The 21570-nt window shown below is 33.8% G+C and overlaps 2 protein-coding genes across 2 annotated transcripts; one reads left to right on the top strand and one right to left on the bottom strand.

The window, feature by feature from the left end:
- Window positions 1–3487: 3487 nt before the first annotated feature.
- LOC116135343 (L-type lectin-domain containing receptor kinase IV.1-like) lies at window positions 3488–5500 on the top strand. Its single transcript, XM_031421041.1, is given in 1 exon segment — window positions 3488–5500. A coding segment is annotated over 1 exon segment (2013 nt).
- A 12460-nt stretch (window positions 5501–17960) lies between these two features.
- On the bottom strand, window positions 17961–19980 carry LOC116135304 (60S ribosomal protein L30-like). The gene is made up of 4 exons (XM_031421011.1): window positions 19960–19980; window positions 19751–19856; window positions 19320–19464; window positions 17961–18054 (listed from the first exon to the last, which is right to left on the bottom strand). Exons 1-4 carry the CDS (start codon window positions 19978–19980, stop codon window positions 17961–17963), a joined length of 366 nt encoding a protein of 121 aa, XP_031276871.1.
- Between the last annotated feature and the right edge of the window lie 1590 nt (window positions 19981–21570).

Below are 21570 nucleotides of genomic sequence, written 5' to 3'. Positions count from 1 at the left end.
GGCTCGGGCCTAGGTCGGTCTTAGGCTTGGGCCTCGAAGGAGGGACCGAACCTAGGCTCGGGCCCTCCTCCATGGGCCTAATCCGGTTTTGGGCCGGACCTTATAGGACCGGTCCTTGTGAGGCCATCCTAGGCTCGATTTTTTGGATGGGTTTTTTGGGTTCGGGCCTAATTCACACCTCTATTTGAAACTCTTTACTAACATCATTCGCTTAAGCGATATAGGCTTATCTAAAAGCTTCTCTCTTAAACTATATGTGTTAAATTGTTTAAGTGATAAATTTATGACTATTAATTTATTCCAAAGTTGAGATGATATGCCCTCTATAAATACTGGGCAGTTGGCCAGTTGCCCAAATGAAAGAAGAAGAAGAAGAAGTCGAGAGAGAAGAAGAAACCGAAGGAAAAGAGAAGAGAGAAAAAAGAAAAAAGAGAGAGAGGAAGAAAAGAGAGAAGAAAGAAGAAGGAAAAAAAAAAGGAGTAGAGAAGGGAGAATGCTTTCGACCGAGAGGTAGATTGAGAGTGAAATGAAATTAGTACAAGGGAGGAAGAAATCAATAGATCGATTAAATCCAAGTTCGGGTATTACTGCATGGAAACTAGACAGTAGATCTCCTCATTTGCTTCTTCTCAATCTAGGACAGATTAACTTGTGTTTTTTCTTGGTGTTAGAAAGTTTGATAAAATAGCAAGTTTATACCTCTAGTTTTATATATTCTAATTTATACCCCTAAATTAACACATTGAATTTCTTTTAACAATAAAAGACTAAAATAGTCATTTACATGTCTCAAATTACTCTATCCCAATTTCATCCCAAAATTCAACATTCACATAAATCATCTCCACCCCTCTTCCGCCGCCAACCGTTTGGAGCTGATTCCGATCAATTTTCTCACCTAAATTGACTGGAATCATCACTTTATTATTTCTCAAGTATTTTTCTAACCTTGATAGCCCTCGATTTGACCCTTTTTTTAAGAATCTCATAACCCAACTCTACCGCACACGACAGCCATTTTGGCCTTTTCAGCATGTACTCAGCGTTGTTGGCCTTCCCCGACATCACCATCTTCCTCCCCCTAACCCTCTCACCAAAATCCCTATCATATCTCATCTATTTACTCCGTCAATCACCGGCCACCGATACCTTTTGGGTTGCGACTTCTCAAGCTTTTTTTGGCCAATTCGACATTGAAAATTACATATTTCACCACTCATCGCTTCTCTAACATTTGTTCTCCAAAACCCCCCATGAACCTGACCCTGTTAGCCTGCCGATCGTCCACTTCTCCTAGTGATTTTGCATCTCAAAAGGCAATAAAATAAATTTGAAATAATTTTTTTAATATATGTTTATATTATTAGAAGGCCTCCAAAGTAACTCTTATCTAAGGTCACAAATGTTCTTGAGACGGATAGGACAAGGTATAAATTATAAATGATTTCAATTTGGGTGACTTTAAAATATATACTATTTTCCACTAATTAATTGAAGACATGATTGGACACCTTAAGTTCTCTCCTTCTATCCTGACCACGTGACATTGACAAAAGTAATACAAATATTAATTGTTGCAATGATAAATAACAAACTTTATGGGTGCGTTTGGTTCATTATTTTATATAGAATTTTGGGAATAATATTGGGTAGTTGAATAGGGGAGTATTACGAGGTAAAATTTAAGAATTTATAAAAAAGCCCCTAGGTTTACTAATTTAATTAAACACCCTAACATATAAAATGATAAAAATACCCTTACCACCTGCAGTGCCAGATTCTGGCCACCACCATCGGAATCTGGCCTAAAAATCGCGTTATGACACAGACCGGTCAGATCTGTGTCATAACGCGTCGTTATGGCCTTTTCCGGCCAGATCTACGGCCTGCTATGGTAGTCGACGGCCGAAAAAGGTCAAAACGACGGCCATCTTTGATCGTCAGTGACAGCCAAAGATATGGCCGTCGTTTTCGGTTAACGATGGCCAAGATTTGGCCGTCGTTGACCCTCAATGACGGCCATTTCTTTGGCCATCGCTTCCGACCAGATCTGGCCTTTTCTGGCTAGATCCACTGTGGATCTGGCTGGAAAAGGCTAGATCAGTGAATTACCGGCCATCTTCGGTCGGTAATTCACCGTTGTGGCAGATTCCGGCCACCACCGACGGTGGTTGCCGGAATCTGGCAATTATGGGTTACGGAGGTGTTTTTGTTATTTTTTTAACTTTTTTTTCAGGGGTATTTGATGAAATTAATAACCTTATAGGGTCTAAAAGTAATTAAAAAAATCGGGTAATATTTCTGAAATAATGTGCCAAAGATTATTTGGAGAATAGGATTGAGAATATGGGCAGGAATAATGAACCAAACATGACCATATTATCTTATACTTCCAACCAATGGTATTGTTTCTTGCCTATGTAGAAAAAAAAAAGGGAGAAATTATAGCCTATTGATTAATAGATATTCTAGATACAAATAAAGAAATATACTTACATGTAACAATCTTAATATATCACTTAGTTGACATATTGAGACTGTTCAATTCTATAAGAGTAAACGACTTTTCCTCACCCAAATGGCTACTTAATGACATTTTTTCACTCATAAATTTTTAAAATACCATTTTATTATCTAAATTTATATTTTATTTCTGATTTTAGCATCATTGCGACCACATACTACCACCGTTCTTTTCCCTAATAATCACTTACCAAAACTTCTCAAACTCTATTATCGTTGATCCCACCAATCGCCAGAAATCGAGTGATTAGGGTTTATGTAACCATCCCTTTCAAGTTAAATTTTGACTAATTCCAACCATAAAAATTTAATATTTTATTAACAAAATACTCATCAGTCTTTTTTTTTCAAAAATTTTAATAATTTGAATCGAATTTACTCTTTATTGGTCATTAAAATATAAATTGATATAATAAAATAGTATTTTAAAAGTTTGTGGGTGAAAAAGTTGTTATTAGCATATTATTTGGGTGGGAAAAAGTCGTTGACTCATAATAGACGGTGAGCATGCTGTTGCCTTCAAGGTACGTAGAAGCAAGCTAGCCGTTGAACGTGGATGTAAATATTAAATGTGCGTCAATCAATTAACGAACGTCAACACCAAAATGCCCCAAACGGTCTACGAAGGGCAGCGTGGAAATTAAACCAAACTGATTGGTCGACATCGGTTTAAGTCTTAGTGCCCTCTTTTATGCAACTCCGCCTAAAGTCTGTCTCTACAGTTCCATAAGAAAGAAGTCATTTTAAAGCGTCAAAGATACTTGAATTTTCTCCTCTCAGTCGAAACAGAGATGAGTGACACTGAATTAAGCAGCAATCATACGGCATTCATGTTTATGGTCGATGGGTAAGGCCGTAAGAGACTAACTAACAGTCTAACATAACATGCATATACTTTTCATTGTTATATCTTCTATATAATGCCTGTGAGAGAAGCGGACATGGTTTAAGGAATTGCCCAGCCATGTTTTTCAAAATTGCAATACTGCTGTCCTCCTTAATCATCAGCTTAACTGCAGCAGATGAAAATGTTGGTTTCATCTACAATGGGTTCAGATCGGAAAATCTCAGCCTCCATGGTATAGCTAAGTTCACTGCCAATGGAGTTTTAAAGCTCACCAACGAAACCCAAAGACAAAAGGGTCAAGCCTTCTACCCCAACCCAATATACTTCAAGACCCCAACAAATGGCACCGTTTTCTCTTTTTCTACCACTTTTGTTTTCGGTATCCAGTCTCAATATCGGATTCTTAGCGGCCATGGTATGGCTTTCGTGATTGCACCAACACTAGGGCTCCCTTTCGCTCTTCCCAGTCAATACCTCGGCCTTTTTAACGATAGCAATAATGGAAATGCCAGTAATCATGTTTTTGCCATAGAATTCGATACGGTGCAGAATGCCGAGTTTGCTGATATTGATAATAACCATGTAGGGATTGATGTTAATAGTTTGAAATCTGAGATATCAGCTCCAGCTGGTTATTATGATAATCAAACCGGTGAATTTAAGAACTTGAAGCTCATTGATCGTCAGAGAATTCAAGTTTGGGTGGAATATGATGGTGAGGAGAAGCAAATTAACGTTACTTTAGCTCCATTTAACAGTGGTAAGCCAAGTAATCCACTTCTGTCTTTGTCGAGGGATCTTTCATTAATTTTTAATGAAAACATGTTCGTTGGCTTCTCATCGTCCACCGGTTAGTTGTTATCATCTCATTATGTTTTGGGTTGGAGTTTCAAAATGAATGGACAAGCAGAGGAACTTGCACTCTCTCAGATTCCTAAGCTTCCCCGAATTGGTCCCAAACCGAAATCAAAGTTTCTGACAATTGGGCTCCCTGTAATTTTTGTAAGCTTGACTTTAACTGCAGTGTCAGGTGTGGTTTATGTGATAAGAAGGAAAAGAAAGTTCGCTGAAGTGCTTGAAGATTGGGAGCTTGAATATGGGCCTCAGAGATTCAAATACAAAGATCTTTATTTCGCCACCAAAGGATTTAGTGAAACAGAGCTATTAGGTAGTGGTGGATTTGGCAAGGTGTACAGAGGTGTACTACCCAACTCTAAACTAGAAATTGCAGTGGAGAGAGTCTCTCATGAATCAAGACAAGGAATAAGAGAATTTGTGGCTGAAATTGTTAGTATTGGTCATCTCCGCCACCGGAATTTAGTACAACTCTTGGGTTATTGCCGGCGTAAAAGAGAGCTGCTTTTGGTGTATGACTACATGCCTAATGGAAGCCTGGAGAAGTACATCTATGGCCAATCAAATGTCACACTGAATTGGAGACAACGATTTAGTGTCATCAAAGGGGTAGCTTTAGGCCTATTGTATCTACACGAAGAATGGGAACAAGTTGTCATTCACAGAGATGTAAAGGCTAGTAACGTTTTGCTTGATGGTGAATTCAATAGAAGACTAGGTGACTTTGGCCTTTCAAGATTATATGATCACGGTAGTGATCCACAAACAACTCATGTAGTTGGAACTCCTGGATACTTTGCCCCAGAGTAGACTCGTACTGGGAAGGCCACAAAAAGCAGTGACATATTCGCTTTTGGTGCCTTTTTGCTTGAAGTTGCATGTGGGAGAAGGCCAATTGAATCACGAGCGGCAACGGAAGATTGCATGATTTTGGTTGATTGGGTATTTGGTTTCTGGAGTAGAGGTGAAATTCTCGACGCAAGGGATCCGAAATTGAGAACAGATTATGTTGCGGGGGAGCTAGAGTTAGTGTTGAAACTTGGGTTGATGTGCTCTAATTCAGTGGCAGCCGCGAGGCCAAGCTTGCGACAAGTTGTGCAGTACTTGGAGAAGGACTTTCCTTTGCCAGAGTTGTCAACTCTAGGAACTTCAGGCGGTGGGATAAGATTTGTACATCCAGAGGGTTTTGATGACTTTGTGGTCTCGTATCCATCTTCTATGAGCATAGCAGCATCGACTTCTATTGTAGATTCAATCCTTTCAGGTGGCAGATGATGTTTTAATTTACGGGCATATAATTAATGTTTTGCTACATTATTATTAAAATGTAGCGCTGCAGGTGTAATATAAATATAATAATATTGTAAGGTGCATCTCCTTCCCAAATTAAAATATTCAAATATTTTCCCATATTTTAACTCAATACCATAACACCCTTTGCTCTGAAGCATATTAATAGTTCAAATGTGTGATGTAATTAAATTCCAATTTCTGATTTGAAGGATACGCTCTGTACAAGTTATAATTTATAAAAGAGTAAACGACTTTTCCCCACCCAAATAATAGTTTAATGACATTTTCCCACTTACAGACTTTTAAAATATCATTTTATTACCAAAATTTATATTTCGTTTCTAATTTTGGCATATTTGCGACCTCACACCACTACTATTTTCTTCCCCGATCATTACACACCAAACCCCCTCAAACCCTACTCTTTTCGACCTTGTTAATGGCCGAAAATTGAGCGATAAGGGTTTGCCCAACCGCCCCTCCCAAGCCAAATTTCGATCAATCCCAACTACCAAAATCCAACCTTTGATCCAAATCCAACCAATTCAACAACATAACATGCCATAAATCCAAGTTAAAATTCGGTCAAACACAAAACAAGAACAATCTCACACTTACCTGTAATTTCGGACCAAGACAAGTAGAAACACTTCAAGCGTAAAGGATTGCTCCACCAACTTGAATTGATTCACTATCAAATCCCCTTAACAAGGCTTGGATAAAGAATGCACAATCAAAGAACACAAAAGTTCTCTCAAATGGATAAACCAATCTTCATATATTTCAAGACTAAATGATACAATGGAATGGTTACTCTTATATAAGCAAATACAGGGGTAAACAAATAAATTACAAATACAAGAAAATGAAATAAAATTAGCTAAATATTACAAGTCATTCATTCAAAAAATAAGGTCATGTCTATTTAATACAAAAGAGACACAATTCTATAATTCTATGATCTATGTCTTTAACCACCTCATTAGTTGTCTAAGTTTGCTTCCATTAGATCAAAAGCCAATCAATAGTCCTAATTAAGTCTACCAATAAGGGTGTAAGAATTTGGGCCTTTCGAATCATGTAAATGGATCTAATAAGGGGTCATGTGGACTTTCCCCTTTGTAATGCAAATTGGGCCGAATTTGACACTTTGAACAGTTGGGCTTCTTTCTTAATGGACTTAAGCTTCCCTTGTTGTACTTGGACTTGGAGTGACTTAGGCTGAAATGTTTGGACTCTTCTCTTTCTTTAAACTTGCTTGGGCCAATTAGTCTTCATAGCTCCCCACATTCCACAAACCAAGTGTTTTAGGACTTGCAGTGAATTTCTTCAATTCAACCAAATTAGCAAGTGTGTTAGGACTAGCAATTCCTTATCCACTTATGTTTACAAGTGTTTGAGGACTTATAAATGTATCACCTTCCACCACCAAAAGACTCATTGACCTCCCCTCTCCAAAAGCCCCAACAGTCTGGATCAAATTGCTCTCTGTTTGTCGTCAAAATATAAATTTAGGTAGTAAATTGGTATTTTAAAAGTCTGTGAGTAGGAAATTGTTATTAAGCCATTATTTGGGTGGGAAAAAGTCATTTACTCATTATAAGATTAGTATTTTATAACTCTTAAATTGAAATGTTGGTATATATATGTACAACTTAATTTAAGAATTATGTTACAATACGGGTTTAATGGCATTGGATTAAAACTGAGGGATCATTAGTTGAAAAATAAAAAAGAGCGAACTGACTTCTTATTCATATGAAACGTTACGTTCTTAATACCTTATTTTTATTATTTATATTCTTAATTCAAACTATAGGTACTTTGATAGCGCCACCGGATTTTCACTCTGCCCCAACGCAAGAAGCTCGCTGGAAAAGCGGAATTCCCCGTTTGTGCAACTAATCATATGATAAATTCCAATCGGCTAATCTGAGTCTCCATGGTATAAATATGTTCACTGTCCATGGACTTTTGCAGCTTACCAAAGAAAACCCTAATGCAAAAGAATCAAGCGTTCTGTTGTAATACCTTGTTTTTATTTAATTTATTTTTGTGTCTTCGAGGGGTAAAATGTAAGTTTTAAAATTTTTTTGGTGGTGAAAACGAAAGAAATGAGAGATTGTGGGTTTTCATGTAACGAAGGGAAGAAAATGGGGCATTTCTGTGAGAAAAATATGACATGGCGGGGTTATGGTAGAAATAATAGAATTCAAGGGATAATTTTATAATTTATTAATTTATGAAAATGTGTTATATAAATAAAAGAGAAAATTAATTAAAATACAATTTCAAGTTTGGAATTAAATAAATAGCCATGAAGTTTGAAACTAGAGGTGGACAAGGACCGAGCCCAATTAATCCCAAGTTTGGGCCTTTGGGACCGGTCCTATTGGAACTGAGCTCAATCAGTCTCGAGACCAATCCTAGGCCCATGAAATTTTCAGGGTTCGGACCAGTCATGGACCCATAGGACTGGTCCTAAGACCGGTGCTATGGGCCTGCAAAAATTTCAATATGCCCCCCTAATACATAAAATTTTAGTTTAACCCCCTATTTATTATATATTTTGTATTAAATAGGGGGATTTTGGACATTTACCAAAGGCTTAAACGAAATTGGGTGGGAGGGTTTGGGCTCGGGCCTAGGATCGGTCTTAGGCTTGGGCCTCGAAGGAGGGACCGAACCTAGGCTCGGGCCCTCCTCCATGGGCCTAATCCGGTTTTGGGCCGGACCTTATAGGACCGGTCCTTGTGAGGACCAGTCCTAGGCTCGATTTTTTGGATGGGTTTTTTGGGTTCGGGCCTAAATTCACACCTCTATTTGAAACTCTTTACTAAACGATCATTCGCTTAAGCGATATAGGCTTATCTAAAAGCTTCTCTCTTAAACTATATGTGTTAAATTGTTTAAGTGATAAAATTTATGACTATTTAATTTATTCCAAAGTTGAGATGATATGCCCTCTATAAATACTGGGCAGTTGGCCAGTTGCCCAAATGAAAGAAGAAGAAGAAGAAGTCGAGAGAGAAGAAGAAACCGAGAGGAAAAGAGAAGAGAGGAGAGAAAGAAAGAAAAGAGAGAAGGAGAGGAAGAAAAGAGAGAAAGAAAGAAGAAGGAAAAAAAAAAAGGAGTAGAGAAGGGAGAATGCTTTCGACCGAGAGGTAGATTGAGAGTGAAATGAAATTAGTACAAGGGAGGAGAGAAATCAATAGATCGATTAAATCCAAGTTCGGGTATTACATGCATGGAAACTAGACAGTAGATCTCCTCATTTGCTTCTTCAATCTAGGACAGATTAACTTGTGTTTTTTCTTGGTGTTAGGTTTGGAAGAGAATAGTGGTTGAGAGTGCAAGGGAGCTTCAGTTGAGCAGAATTTTGTGAGTTGAATATTATGATACGTGCATTAAAATTCATTGTTGGTTGGAATGAGCATATGCATGTGTGGAATGTTTTTGGCTGGAATAAATTGAGGATTGTGGGTGGTAATTTTTGTGTGCTGAAAATGGTGTAGAATGGAGTGGCAAAGATTATGTTGAATTTGGCATTTTCGTTTTAATGGAGTCTTACATATGTCCTGGAAGTATGTTTATTTGTGTTGTTGATTTACAAGTTAAAATACATTGAAAAGAGAGAAGTCAAAATTTGTGATGAATGCCGAATTGAAAGTGCCAAGTTTCATGCTTCTAAAGAAAAGATAAACATGTTCTTTATGTTTATTGCATTGCTGGAATATTTAAGAAGTGTGGAGGAAGATTTTTGTTAGAATGTAGAATTATTTTATATAGTGGAAAGTGTTCTGAATAAGAATAGTGAAGTAGGTGAGCTGGTCTAACAACAATAAGGTCCAGTTATTTGTTGGGTATTGAGTTTATTATTTGGTGGGTTGGCCTAATAACAACAAGACCCAGTTATTTGTTGCGTATTGGATTTTACTATTTGGTGGGCTGACCTATTAGTAATATAAGCCAAGTTTCTTTTGTAAACCCTTTTTAACTCGTTAGGTTTGGGCCTTAGGGGAAGTTCCCCTTCTTGAATTAGACTCCTTTATTCTGAAGGGAGAAAACTGTCATGTTCCAGAGTTTTTAGAGGGTTGTAAGAATTTAAAAGTATAGGGGGTTTACTGGAGGATCTAAAAGTTTAGGGAGTTGAAAAGGATTTAAAGGTATAGGGGATTGACGTAAATAATGAAAAATATAAGAGGTCACTCATATTTGCATGCCCGTTTTAAACGAGAACAAATGTTATATGATATTATTACTTGTACGTAAATTGCATGAAGGCACTTAGGATGCATGGTGTCGTTGGATATTCGAATGCACGTGGATGGTTGTGTATGATTATCATATTGGAGACCACCTTTTATAATACCCTTCCCCCTCCAAACATCAGCTAGCATGTTATGTTTATCCTCATGCGCGTTTTGAGATTGTCTATCATATTGAATGATTGAAATATCCTATCGGGACAAGATGGACATCTAACGAGTTCTATGAGGGATTACACTAGGCAGGTATTGGCCAGTGTGCAATTTTGACGCCCCAAGGATAGATTGTGGGTGGGATTCCATTTGATATCATATCATGACGCCTTAAGGGTAGATTGTGGGTGGTCTAGCTGTTTGTCTGTATCTGATTTTGCCATCTCGAGGATAGACTGTGGATGGCACCACCTTGAGCGTAGACTGTGGGTGGCCCAACTACTTGTCTGTTTTTGGGACCAACATGGGAGAGGTATAACGTAGGTCTCTAGGTACTGGCGTGGTAGTGGTGGTCATACTAATTATATGAGTGGGATTATAGCACTCAATGGGTATAGGCTTGGGTGGATTTACAATATATTAAATCATTCGTTATCTATTATGGATATTGTTGAAACAAAAATCACACCAACCTGAGAAAACTGATTGACATTGATGGAATCGGAACTGATGTATGCGTGATTTAGGATAAACCAGCAATTGAATGTAAATGTGTGTAAGAAAGTAAAGAACACAAAGATTTTTAAAGTGGTTCAACATGTTAGAACTTGAACCTAAGTCCACTGTTATCTTATTGCTTTTGAGGGATTACAAGAACAATGTAATATGCCTGAATAAATTTGCTAAACCCTTTCTCATCGTTTGAAGGGGTTTTTATACAAGTTTGTAATTAATGGAGAGAGATAAGTTCGAGATTGCAATCAAAGTTGATTTGCAATCCCGTGATCTCTGCGATCGTGAGCTGAGATTGCGCTGCCAATGTTGTTGATCTTATCCCTTTCGAAATATCTGAGATTGGAGTTTATCTTTGATTTCGTTGAACAGTTGTTTGGATTGATCGTTGTGGCAAGCTTCACCCGGGTCGAGCTTACTCTGAATCGAACTAATTTTGAGTCGAGCTTGTTCTGGGTAGAACTATCTCTCTGCGAGCTTTCGAGATTTGTGAGCTGTTATGGCAAAATCACACACACACACACACACACACACATATATATATATCCATTGTCCTATGCATTTCTAAATTTAAAAGTGATTTACTCAATCAAAAATTTCTACTTCGTATTGATTGTCGAATTGCTAAACATGTTTTACAAAAAAATGTTCAAAATATTGCATATATATATATATATATATCCATTGTCCTATGCATTTTTAAATTTAAAAGTGATTTACTCAATCAAAAATTTCTACTTCGTATTGATTGTCAAATTGCTAAACATGTTTTACAAAAAGATGTTCAAAATATTGCATCAAAACAAATTTATATATATATATAAATTTTTGATTGAGTAAATCACTTTGAAATTTAGAAATGCATAGGACAATGTGAATATATATTAATAAGGGTGAGCACGAGTAGAACCGAAACCGGGGGGTGGAATCAGAACTGGAACCGGTACTGTGCGGGTAGGTTCCGGTTCTAATTTTTTGGAACCGATACTGTGCGGTTCCAGTTCCCGTTCTTGTGTGTGGAAGAACCGAAACTAAAACCTGTAAAAAGGGTACCTTGTTTGGAACCTGTAGGGGGTACCCGGTTTGGAACAGATTTTTGGAACCTGTTTTAAAACTTGTTTTGGAACCTTTTTGGAACCTGGACTACAATGAAATATTTGTGAAATGTGAATAATGGAGGGTTTCTATTATTTTACATATAAAAAAAATTAAAATAGAAAAAGTTAAATTTTTAGAATAACCTAATTAAATAAATATACGAATACAATTTTACTTATTACATATAAATTACATCATATTAAAAGTTGTAATATATTATAATACATTAATATTAAAGTTTTGATTAATTAAGTGAATAATTGGAATTATGATCCAAGTAAAAGTGTTTTACAATTTTTAATGTTATTAAAAGAATTATTTTTGAATAAAATAGTATATTTGATTGAGTAATAACATATTTAGTTATTTACTTCAATTATCAAGTTCTAAGTATATCTGTAAATAAATTAGTAATTAATTAATTATATATGATAAATTGATAAACATTAATAAATTTAATTACTAGTTAAATATCATACTTAATCAATTATAACATTACATTATAGTTAAATAATTACTTAATTAATTATAATTTTATAATATTACTTAATTGATTTATAGTATAATTAATTATAGCATTACATTAATTGATTACAACTTAATTAATTGACTTATAAGTTATAACATTTAGTATATCACTTAATTAAATAATTAGAAATTTAATTAATTATAGCATTACATTATAGATTTATTGTATAATTACTTAGTCAATTATAACATTTTATTATAAACATTAATACAAACTTAATTAAATGATTAAAAATTTAATTAATTATAATATTACATTAAAAATTTATAGTATGATTACTTAATAGTTAATTCACTATAACATTACATTATAGTATGATTATATAATTAATTATAACATTACATAATTAAATGATTACTTAATTGATTATGAGTTATGATATTATGTTTTAAACATTAGTAATTACTAATTTACTACATAAACATTAGCACAATACTTAATTAAATGATAAGAAATTTAATTAATTATAACATTACCTTATAAACATTTCATTATAAACATTAATTAAGCATTACATTATAGTTAAATAATTACTCAATTAAATTATAATATTATTATATTACATTATATTATGATCACTTACTTAATTATAGCATTATATAGTTAAATGATTACATAATTACTTAATTAGTTATGAATTTATAACATTACATTATAAACATTAGTAATTTACTATACTATTACATTACTTAATTAAACGATTAAAAATTTAATTAATTATAACATTACTTTATATATTTGTAATATGATTACTTAATCAATTATAACATTCCATTATAAACATTAGTATATTAATTAAATGATTTGAAATTTAATTAATTATAATATTAAATTATAGATTTATAGTATGATTACTTAATTCATTATAACATTACATTATACTATTATAGTATGATCATATAATTAATATAACATTACATAATTAAATGATTACTTAATTGATTATGACATTATATTATAAACATTAGTAATTAATTTATTAATTTATACAATACTTAATTAAATGATTAGAATTTTATTAATTATAACATTACATTATAAATTTATGGTATGATTACTTAATTAATTATAACATTCTATTATTAACAATATTACAATACTTAATTAAATGATTAACAATTTAATTAATTATAATACATTATAATTAAACCCTAAACCCAAATAGTATATTTGTTAGGGGTGTATTTGTAAACTTTTAAGGTATTTTTGTCATTTTTTAAACTAATAGGGGCATAATTGATTTTTTATAGGGTACCCCGGAAAGGAACCGAAATCTGCATTTTAGGTTCTGGTTCCTTGAATTGAAGAACCTGCACTGTGCGGTTCCTTTTTTTGGAAACCTGCACTATGCGATTCCGATTCTGGTTCCCCCGAAAAATGGAGGGTACCTGGAATTGTTCACCCTATATATATGTTTTGATGCAATATTTTGAACATCTTTTTGTAAAACATGTTTATCAGTTTGACAATCAATACGAAGTAGAAATTTTTGATTGAGTAAATCACTTTGAAATTTAGAAATGCATAGGACAATGGATAAAAACTCTTTTTCGATAGTGGAGTATTTTCGTTGAGTTTCATTCCAAAATTTGGAAGTAAATTAGATAACTTTTCTTTGTTATCTTGTACTTGTTTGAGAATACCTCCATATCCTAAATCTGAGGCATCTGTTTCAACTATTTTGAAGGCTAATGGGTCTGCTAAATTCAAATAGGGCGAATGGGTGATTTGGGTTTTAATCTGTCGGATTATGTTAGTGTGTTGGCTTGTCCACGGTGTTGGATTCTTTATATATATTTTTTTTGTTGTATCATTTTAGATCTTTAGTTATAACATATAGCTTTGCCGGTGTAATATACTCCATATGATGATGATGATGATTAATATGTTTTTTTAGCATTTAATTGTTTATCTAACAGGAATGTGAATGAAGTATATTGTACACTAATTCTGATTGATTCATTTATTTTTGTTTAAGAATTATTATTGTAAAGTTTATTTTTTAGTGGTATACGAGTCACCCACCTGGCTTCATTAATTAGTTGCCTAATAGGAATTGAGCATGATTGGAATTATGTTGATGAATTAGTAGCTGAACAAATTAATTAAGATTTTGATGTACAAGTGATCGCAGGATGATTGGATTTCCGTAAATCAATTGAACTGTGAGATTTTAAGATATCAATAAAATACTAGACAACATGGATGTTGTTGGGGGAGCTTCTACAAATTGGAAAGGCGACTTCTGTTTACAGTTTTTTTTTTTTTTTTTTTTAACACAAATTTACCATTATTTAAGTGGCATGTACAACTTAGTGGACAACTAAATGGGCTCAAATAGTCACTATTAGATGGCTTGCTCGTAAAAGAGCAAAATGAGATTGCATGAGCTCAACGTTAATAGGGTGGCCATTGGGGCTCTTACTCGGATGACAGTTCTAAAGTCTTGAAAGATTAGTTGAGGTGCATGCAAGCTGACCTAGACGCCTTTGGTGATTAAACAAAAAGAGCTCAAATAATGACACGTATTTCGAAATCTGGTTTCAAATAAATGATGGCCCAAGGTTATTTCACATTAATATAGAGTTTGCAGTGTTGAGAAAATGTATTTATCGTTGAAAACATCCATGAAGCTAATTTAACAATATAATTTTATCTCTGTGAATTGATTTGAGTCGAAGAATTAGATGTTACATGCAAATCCATCAGTCGTATTACATTTAATTGTGAATAGCACTAGTCATAATTTTTAGTACGAGAGTTCTTATAAGATCATCTGGTATGTTATGAATCATTCTAGAGGATGACTTTAAAATATCTACCATTTTCCCCTAATTAATTAAATATTTGAGACCTTAACTCACTACAAGGAAAATGGCATTTGGCGTCTATCAAAAATAGATGCTAATAGTCAAATTTAGACGCTAATTGTTTATCGTGTCTAAAATTCCTAGTTGCCGGCTAGTTGCAAAATCGTTGTTGGAAAAAGTATCCGTAAATAAAATCATGGTTAGATGCCAAAATTTTTTCTTTAGCGACTAGCAATTTAGTTACTAATTGCCTCAAAAAATAGTCCCCTAAATTAGAAGCCAAATGAATAAGGATAATTTGGTAAAATTGTATCACAACTATTGATTTAGTCGCAGAATGTAGCTTTTAGTAACTAAAAAATGGATAATAATTCTTAATAAAATAGACGTCGAATGCTTAAGGGTAATTTGATAAAAACATTTTGCAATTACTTTTTCAGTTGCAAAATGCCTCTCTTAGTGACTAAAACTTCAATTGTAATTGCCAAAAAAATTTAGTTGGTGAATGTTGAAAGGAAATATGGTAATTTCCTTTCGACACCCATTAAATTAGTTGCAAAAAGCATGTTTTAATAACTAAACTATCAATGGCAAAAGCGGCTTAATTTTAGTTGTTAGAAGTGTTTGACCAATTTGCTTTGTTTGATTTCGCAACTAATCATTTGGTTATTTTTCTACATCTAAGTGGTATAGTTGCCCATAGTATATGAGATTTGGAAACCAATTTTTGTAGTCAGTAATAATTGATTAGTCCAAGATTGTTTATTATTTCTGCGACTAAAACTTTAGTGGCAAATATGATTACATTTAAGAGCAATGTTGTTGCTCCTTGTAATTCACTTGGTGAACACATTGAACATCAACAAAATAAGAGAGACAATACAAAAATATGGATCAACAACATCAATTATCTTCATTGCATATAAAGTCAATAGTCCATACATGGATTTTTTAGCAACATGAGCAATAAAAATAAAAAAATGCATTATCATGTGTGGATAACCAAAAACAAAAATGCATAACCCAATCAGTCCGGTCACCTTTTGGAGCTTTACCTCGGTGGAAAGCCAAAGTCTTTATCATCCCCACAGCTTCACTATTTTAGTGAACATGCCTATCCTTCCCTGTGGTCTTCCAATACCCAAAGTCAGTAGCACAATTCATTCTAACAAGTCTACAGAAACACAGCAACAGAAGTTCATTTCAAATAATTGAAAATAGAAACCTAGAGGAATTTCATTTCTAACAAGTCTACAGAAGCTCAATTACATAGCAACACTATTTGCAATAAGCAATTAGATTTTGGTTTGCTGCCTAGATCCCACGTTACAGAATTATAAAGACATTCAAGCAGTAGAAAACATCGAAACAAAACATATGTCATAACCATTATATTAGAAAAAAAAAAAAAAAAAAAAATTATTTCATTTAAATTTCAAGAAGTTATCAAAGTAGATTTCACAATTAACATGCGACATGCATGAATCATGAGGAAAATATTTAAAATGAAAGAGCACTTATTAAAGTAGTTGAAATTGGGCAAACTTTCACGCATTTCATCAAGCAACCATCTGCACATGTTAAGTCATAAAAATATCAATTACCACTAGAAGTTTCAGAAAATGTGAAAACCACTTTAATAGATGCATACAGAGTGACCTATCCAGGTATATACAAAAAATGAAGGAGCATCCAAATATTATAGTTATTTTTGGTGCAAATAAATGCTTTATCAATGATTGGAAGATGGAGGGATAATTAACAAGCACATGAACCATACAGAAACATACCTATAGTCAATAGAAGGAAAAAACTTATGAGAGGTATATCTAGAGCTGGTCAAGCACAAGTCCCAAGCAGGCCCGGGCCTAGGACCCTTTGGGACTAGTCCTTTTGGGACTGATCCTAAATGGAACCAGTCGCTCATGGGCTTGGGACCAATCCTGGGCCCATGAGCAATTTTAGGACCCGGACCAGTCCTTAGAACTAGTCCTATGGGCCCAGGACCGGTTCTATGGGCCTAGAAAATTTATTTTTCCTCCCTGATCTTTTTTTATATTTTAGGGGCGAAACAAAATTTTGTAGGGGGTTTTTAGTATTTTTCAGGGGTAGATTAATAAGTTTCTAAAAGTTTAATTAATTTTAAAAAATAATAAAATAATAAATAAATTAATAGTTAATTTTAACATAAATATAATATTCACATTTCACACATTCACACTTCATAAATAAACAATTAAATAATTTTTTTTATTAAATTATTCATATTCATCGTCAACAATATTTACATCATTCAAATCTGTATTCCTAAAGAGTTCGAGATCTTTAGGGTGCTGTTGTAGTCTTCTTTCTGCATAAGTCAAATCCCATAAACATGTTATCACTTCAATCATCTCATCGATTAAAAAACATCTTCTGTCTTCAACAATCCGACCACTTGTTGAAAATGTTGACTCGGTTGCAATTGTAGAAACCGACACAGATAAACTGTCACCTGCCATTTGGGCTACAATGGAAAATCGACTTTCATGTTGGTTCCACCATTGAAAAATATTCATATCACGTTTTCCCTTTATCGTCATAAAGGACAAGTCCACTTATAGATAACGATTCAGCTTATTTGGTCTATGTATATATAAACTGGAGTTGCTACTTTCTTCATGTTTCATATATGTCCACTTACTCGATCCTTTACTAACATCTTTTATTTATTTAGATAAAAATACTTTTGGAATCTATGATACTAAAGAGATTCACCAACAAACATGGATTACTTATTTCTTAAATAATCACTCAAAATTTGTTTGGTAAACATATTTCAAGAGTGATTATAAAGTAATCTACTTCTTTTATAATCTAAATGAATCCAAAAGCGTGTATATTTTTAGTTTTTAGATTTTAAAGTCAGCTTTTAGAATATTCAATACCAAAATGCCCCAAGATTACACATAAATTCTATCTTTTTATGAATAAATTTTATTAAAATTTATTCATAAAAAATATTAAAATATATAAATATGAATTAAATTAAAAAATTATATTTAAAAAATCTGAAAAATTTGCCGACGGTGTCATTGTTCAACAGTTGTCACTGGCAATAAGCATTTGTTGCTAGAAGCGTGTTTGATGACACCCTCAACACTATCAAGATTGCCAAAAGGAGATCTACACAACCATATCAGAATATCAATCGTCAAACACATCTTTTGTGCATAAGAGACCGACTTAGTTTAACCGAAACTTTTAAAAAATTATAAGCAATCCTAAATTAAGCATAAGTGAATGAAGATCATCCCAAGTGAAGACAAAACATATTCTTTAGAAAAAGAAACAAGTAAGAAGAGGAAGTTGGCCAACCAAAGAAAAGCTCAACACAAACAAACGTGTACCGGTGTATATATCCTTCAGCCTAACAAAAATTAAATAAATAAATAAAATTTGTTGTCCCAAAGTTTTTATATCAATTAAATAAATATAATATATTATATGATCACAAGTTCTCGTTAAATGGGTATATTATTCTTTAAAATAACATAAACAAATGGTATGAAGTATGAACTACTTCCCAGGCAAGTAAATTTTATAAAAAAAAATTTTAACCCCTATAATTTATGTTTATTTCAAAATTTATAAGAGGTTTTACGTAATTATATAAGGGATTAAAACGAAAATGTTTAAAAAAATTTAGGTCAGGCCCAAGCCTCGGAGGAGGGCCCAGTCCCTCTTAGGTCTGGCCTCGTTTTGGCACCAGGTCTCCTAGGACCTGGTTTTTGAGCTGGGTTTTTTGACCTAGTCCCAAATGTCCACCTCTTGGTATATCTGATACGTAAACTTGTTGAACCGTACAGAAACATACCAGATTCATGAAAAAATGTGCATCCTTGGTAGAGAAACCCAAGTTGGACAAATAGTAGGAACAAGAGACAATGTGGACGATGGTCCAGAGCACACAATTAGTTTTATATCTGATTGGTAAACTTGTTGAACATGTAAAATTCTGTGATCATTTTAACATCATACCATAATATATACTTCAACAGTTCATGTACAATGATACGAAATAGGATTCTAAACTAATAATGTCATTTAACTTTTGATTTAAGAGAAAAAAAAAAAAAAAAAAAGGTTATTCTCTACAAGCTACCACTAGTATAGGAAATTTGCAGGAAAGAACTCATCACCTTTGCAAAAATCAGTAGCAACATCGATAGCTATCTTTATCTTCTCACCATACCCTGTTCTACTGATAGCCTCTTTAATAAAATCCAATCATTCTTTCACGCTGCCAACAGGAATTGGACATAATTAGAAAACGAACAACCCTCTAATCAAAATTTACTAGTATTATGCATGACTTTATATGTCGAATTTAAAACTTAAACAGCCATAAATAATACGAAAGTAAGAAGGAAACCAAAGAACAAATATACTTTGCATGTGAGTGGAAGGCAATAAGAAGATTAAGAAACTTACTCCCATTGTAGTGGTGAACCCCAACTTTAGCCAACATCACATAATACTCTATCTCATACTTCCGAAAAGGAGGGTGATTGTTGGTAACGATAACCAGCTTCGCTGCAACCCAAAAAAGAAAAAGGAAAAAAAAATGGTTCATTTAACAAATCCGCAAGAAATGAAATATTCCCATAACAAAGACTAGATCCAGTCAGAACCCAATAATTTCTAAGTTCTCATGAAAAAAGGGTCACAAGTTCACAACCTAACAACTAAAACACAATTATTTTACTGGGTCCACAGCTAAGAGTCATTTTAGTTCATAAAAGAAGCTAAAAAATACAGAGATAATATAATCATCAATACATGAAATAAAATGAAAAACAAAGTTAATGGGTTAGGTTACCTTTGGAGCTTCTTAGGGTGTGAAGCACAGTTTTGTAATCCAAAGTGTAATTGCCACTCTTCATGACAAGAGCAAGCCTGTTGTTGATGCTCTCATGGGACTTCTTCTACAAGAGTTAGCCATAATCAACTTATTTCTCTTCTTTAATTAAGATTGAAAATGAATAAAGTAGATAATAAAGAAGAGAGACAGAGAAGGAGATGAGTTACAATCTTCTTGGCGGCCACCATTATGTTAAGGCACTAGGGTTCTCACAAAACAGATTCAAAGAAAAGCGAAGAGTTGTCTCAATGAATTTCCCTATAATTTCCCTAACTCCAAAATCTTAACATTCAATCAAAACGATTAAATTGAACACCAAAATCAACCGAATTTTAATTAAATCGACGAATTTTCTCCCATTACGATCTCTAAATTTAAAAAGAAAAGAATGAGAAAGAGGCGAACGAACCAGAATGCAAAGAGGTAGAGAAGCAGAGGGAAATTGATCGTGAAGAAGAGAATTGATCTTGGAGACGGAATCTTCAAACATTTGTTTCTCTCCGAGCTATTTTTGCAATTCTCCCAATTGTTTCTGAGAATTAATCAGATTAGGGAGTTGGATCCGAAGGATCGAGGAGAGTCGGATCCATCGAAGTCGAAGGATTTCTTGGAAGAGAAGAAGAGTTTGTTCTTGAACACCATTGTTTCGGTTAATTAGAGAGTGATTTTAAGCAGCCCTAGCATGTTAGAGATGTCGGGCTGCAGCTGGGCATTTGGGACCGGGCCCAAAAAGCCCTGCATCAAAACCCGGTCTTAGTACCGGTCCTAAGAGGCCTGATCCCGAAAAGGAAGAGAGTTTGGGCCCTCCTCCAAGGCCCGGGCCTGGGCCCGGTCCCAGGCCTGGGCCCAAAGTTTTTTTACACTTTATCATTTTAATCCTTTGTAAAATTTAATTCAACCCCTTAAATAAGTATAAATCATAAGGGCTAAAAAAATTTTTACAAAATTTATTAAAAAAAAAAAAGGTTACAGCCAACGGTTATAAACTAAATAATTATAAATTTTTTTTTCATTTTCCCCCCCACAACTATACTATAAGTAACCCTAAAACCTTTCATTTTATTCACACCTGTCAATCTCTCATTCTTTCATTCTCTCAATCTCTCTACTCCAAATCTCCAATCAATTTCTCATTCAATTTATATTTATAATTTATTCATATTATTTATTTATATTATTCAAATTTTTTTCTATTTTTCAACATCATTATAATTTCATATTATAATTTCATATTATAATTTAATTTCTTTTCATTTTAATTATTTATTATTTTATCATAAATTTATAATGTCTTCCCCAAATGAGTTTTACGTTCCATCCACCGAAGAAATTGAAGCCTTCAATCCATTTTCATCATTTCCTCTAGAGGAAGCAGCTGTAATTCCACAACCACATTCGGTGGGACGAGGTGTAGCCAAACACATGCGAGTTGCGAGTCAACGGGTACAGACATAGCCCAACCCCCCCAACCGTCAAAGAGGGTTGTGTCCGATGTCTGGCGTGAATGTGTGAAATGTGAAATTACATTTATGTTAAAAATTAAAATTAACTATTATTTATTATTTTTTAAAATTAATTAAATTTTTAGAACTTACTAATCAACCCTAAAAAATACTAAAAACCCCCTATAAAATTTCGTTTGCCCCAAAATATAAAAAAAATTAAGGAGGGAAAATAAATATCCAAACCCCATGGGACCGGTCCTGGGCCCATGGGACCAGTCCCGACTAGGCCTAAGGCCTGGTTCGGGTCTTGGTTTTTCTCAGGGCTTGGGACCA

Source organism: Pistacia vera, unplaced genomic scaffold, assembly GCF_008641045.1.
Source record: "Pistacia vera cultivar Batoury unplaced genomic scaffold, PisVer_v2 Contig298, whole genome shotgun sequence".
Lineage (NCBI taxonomy): Eukaryota > Viridiplantae > Streptophyta > Magnoliopsida > Sapindales > Anacardiaceae > Pistacia > Pistacia vera.
Note: the sequence above shows the minus strand (reverse complement) of the source record. Positions and strands in the feature narration are given on the sequence as shown.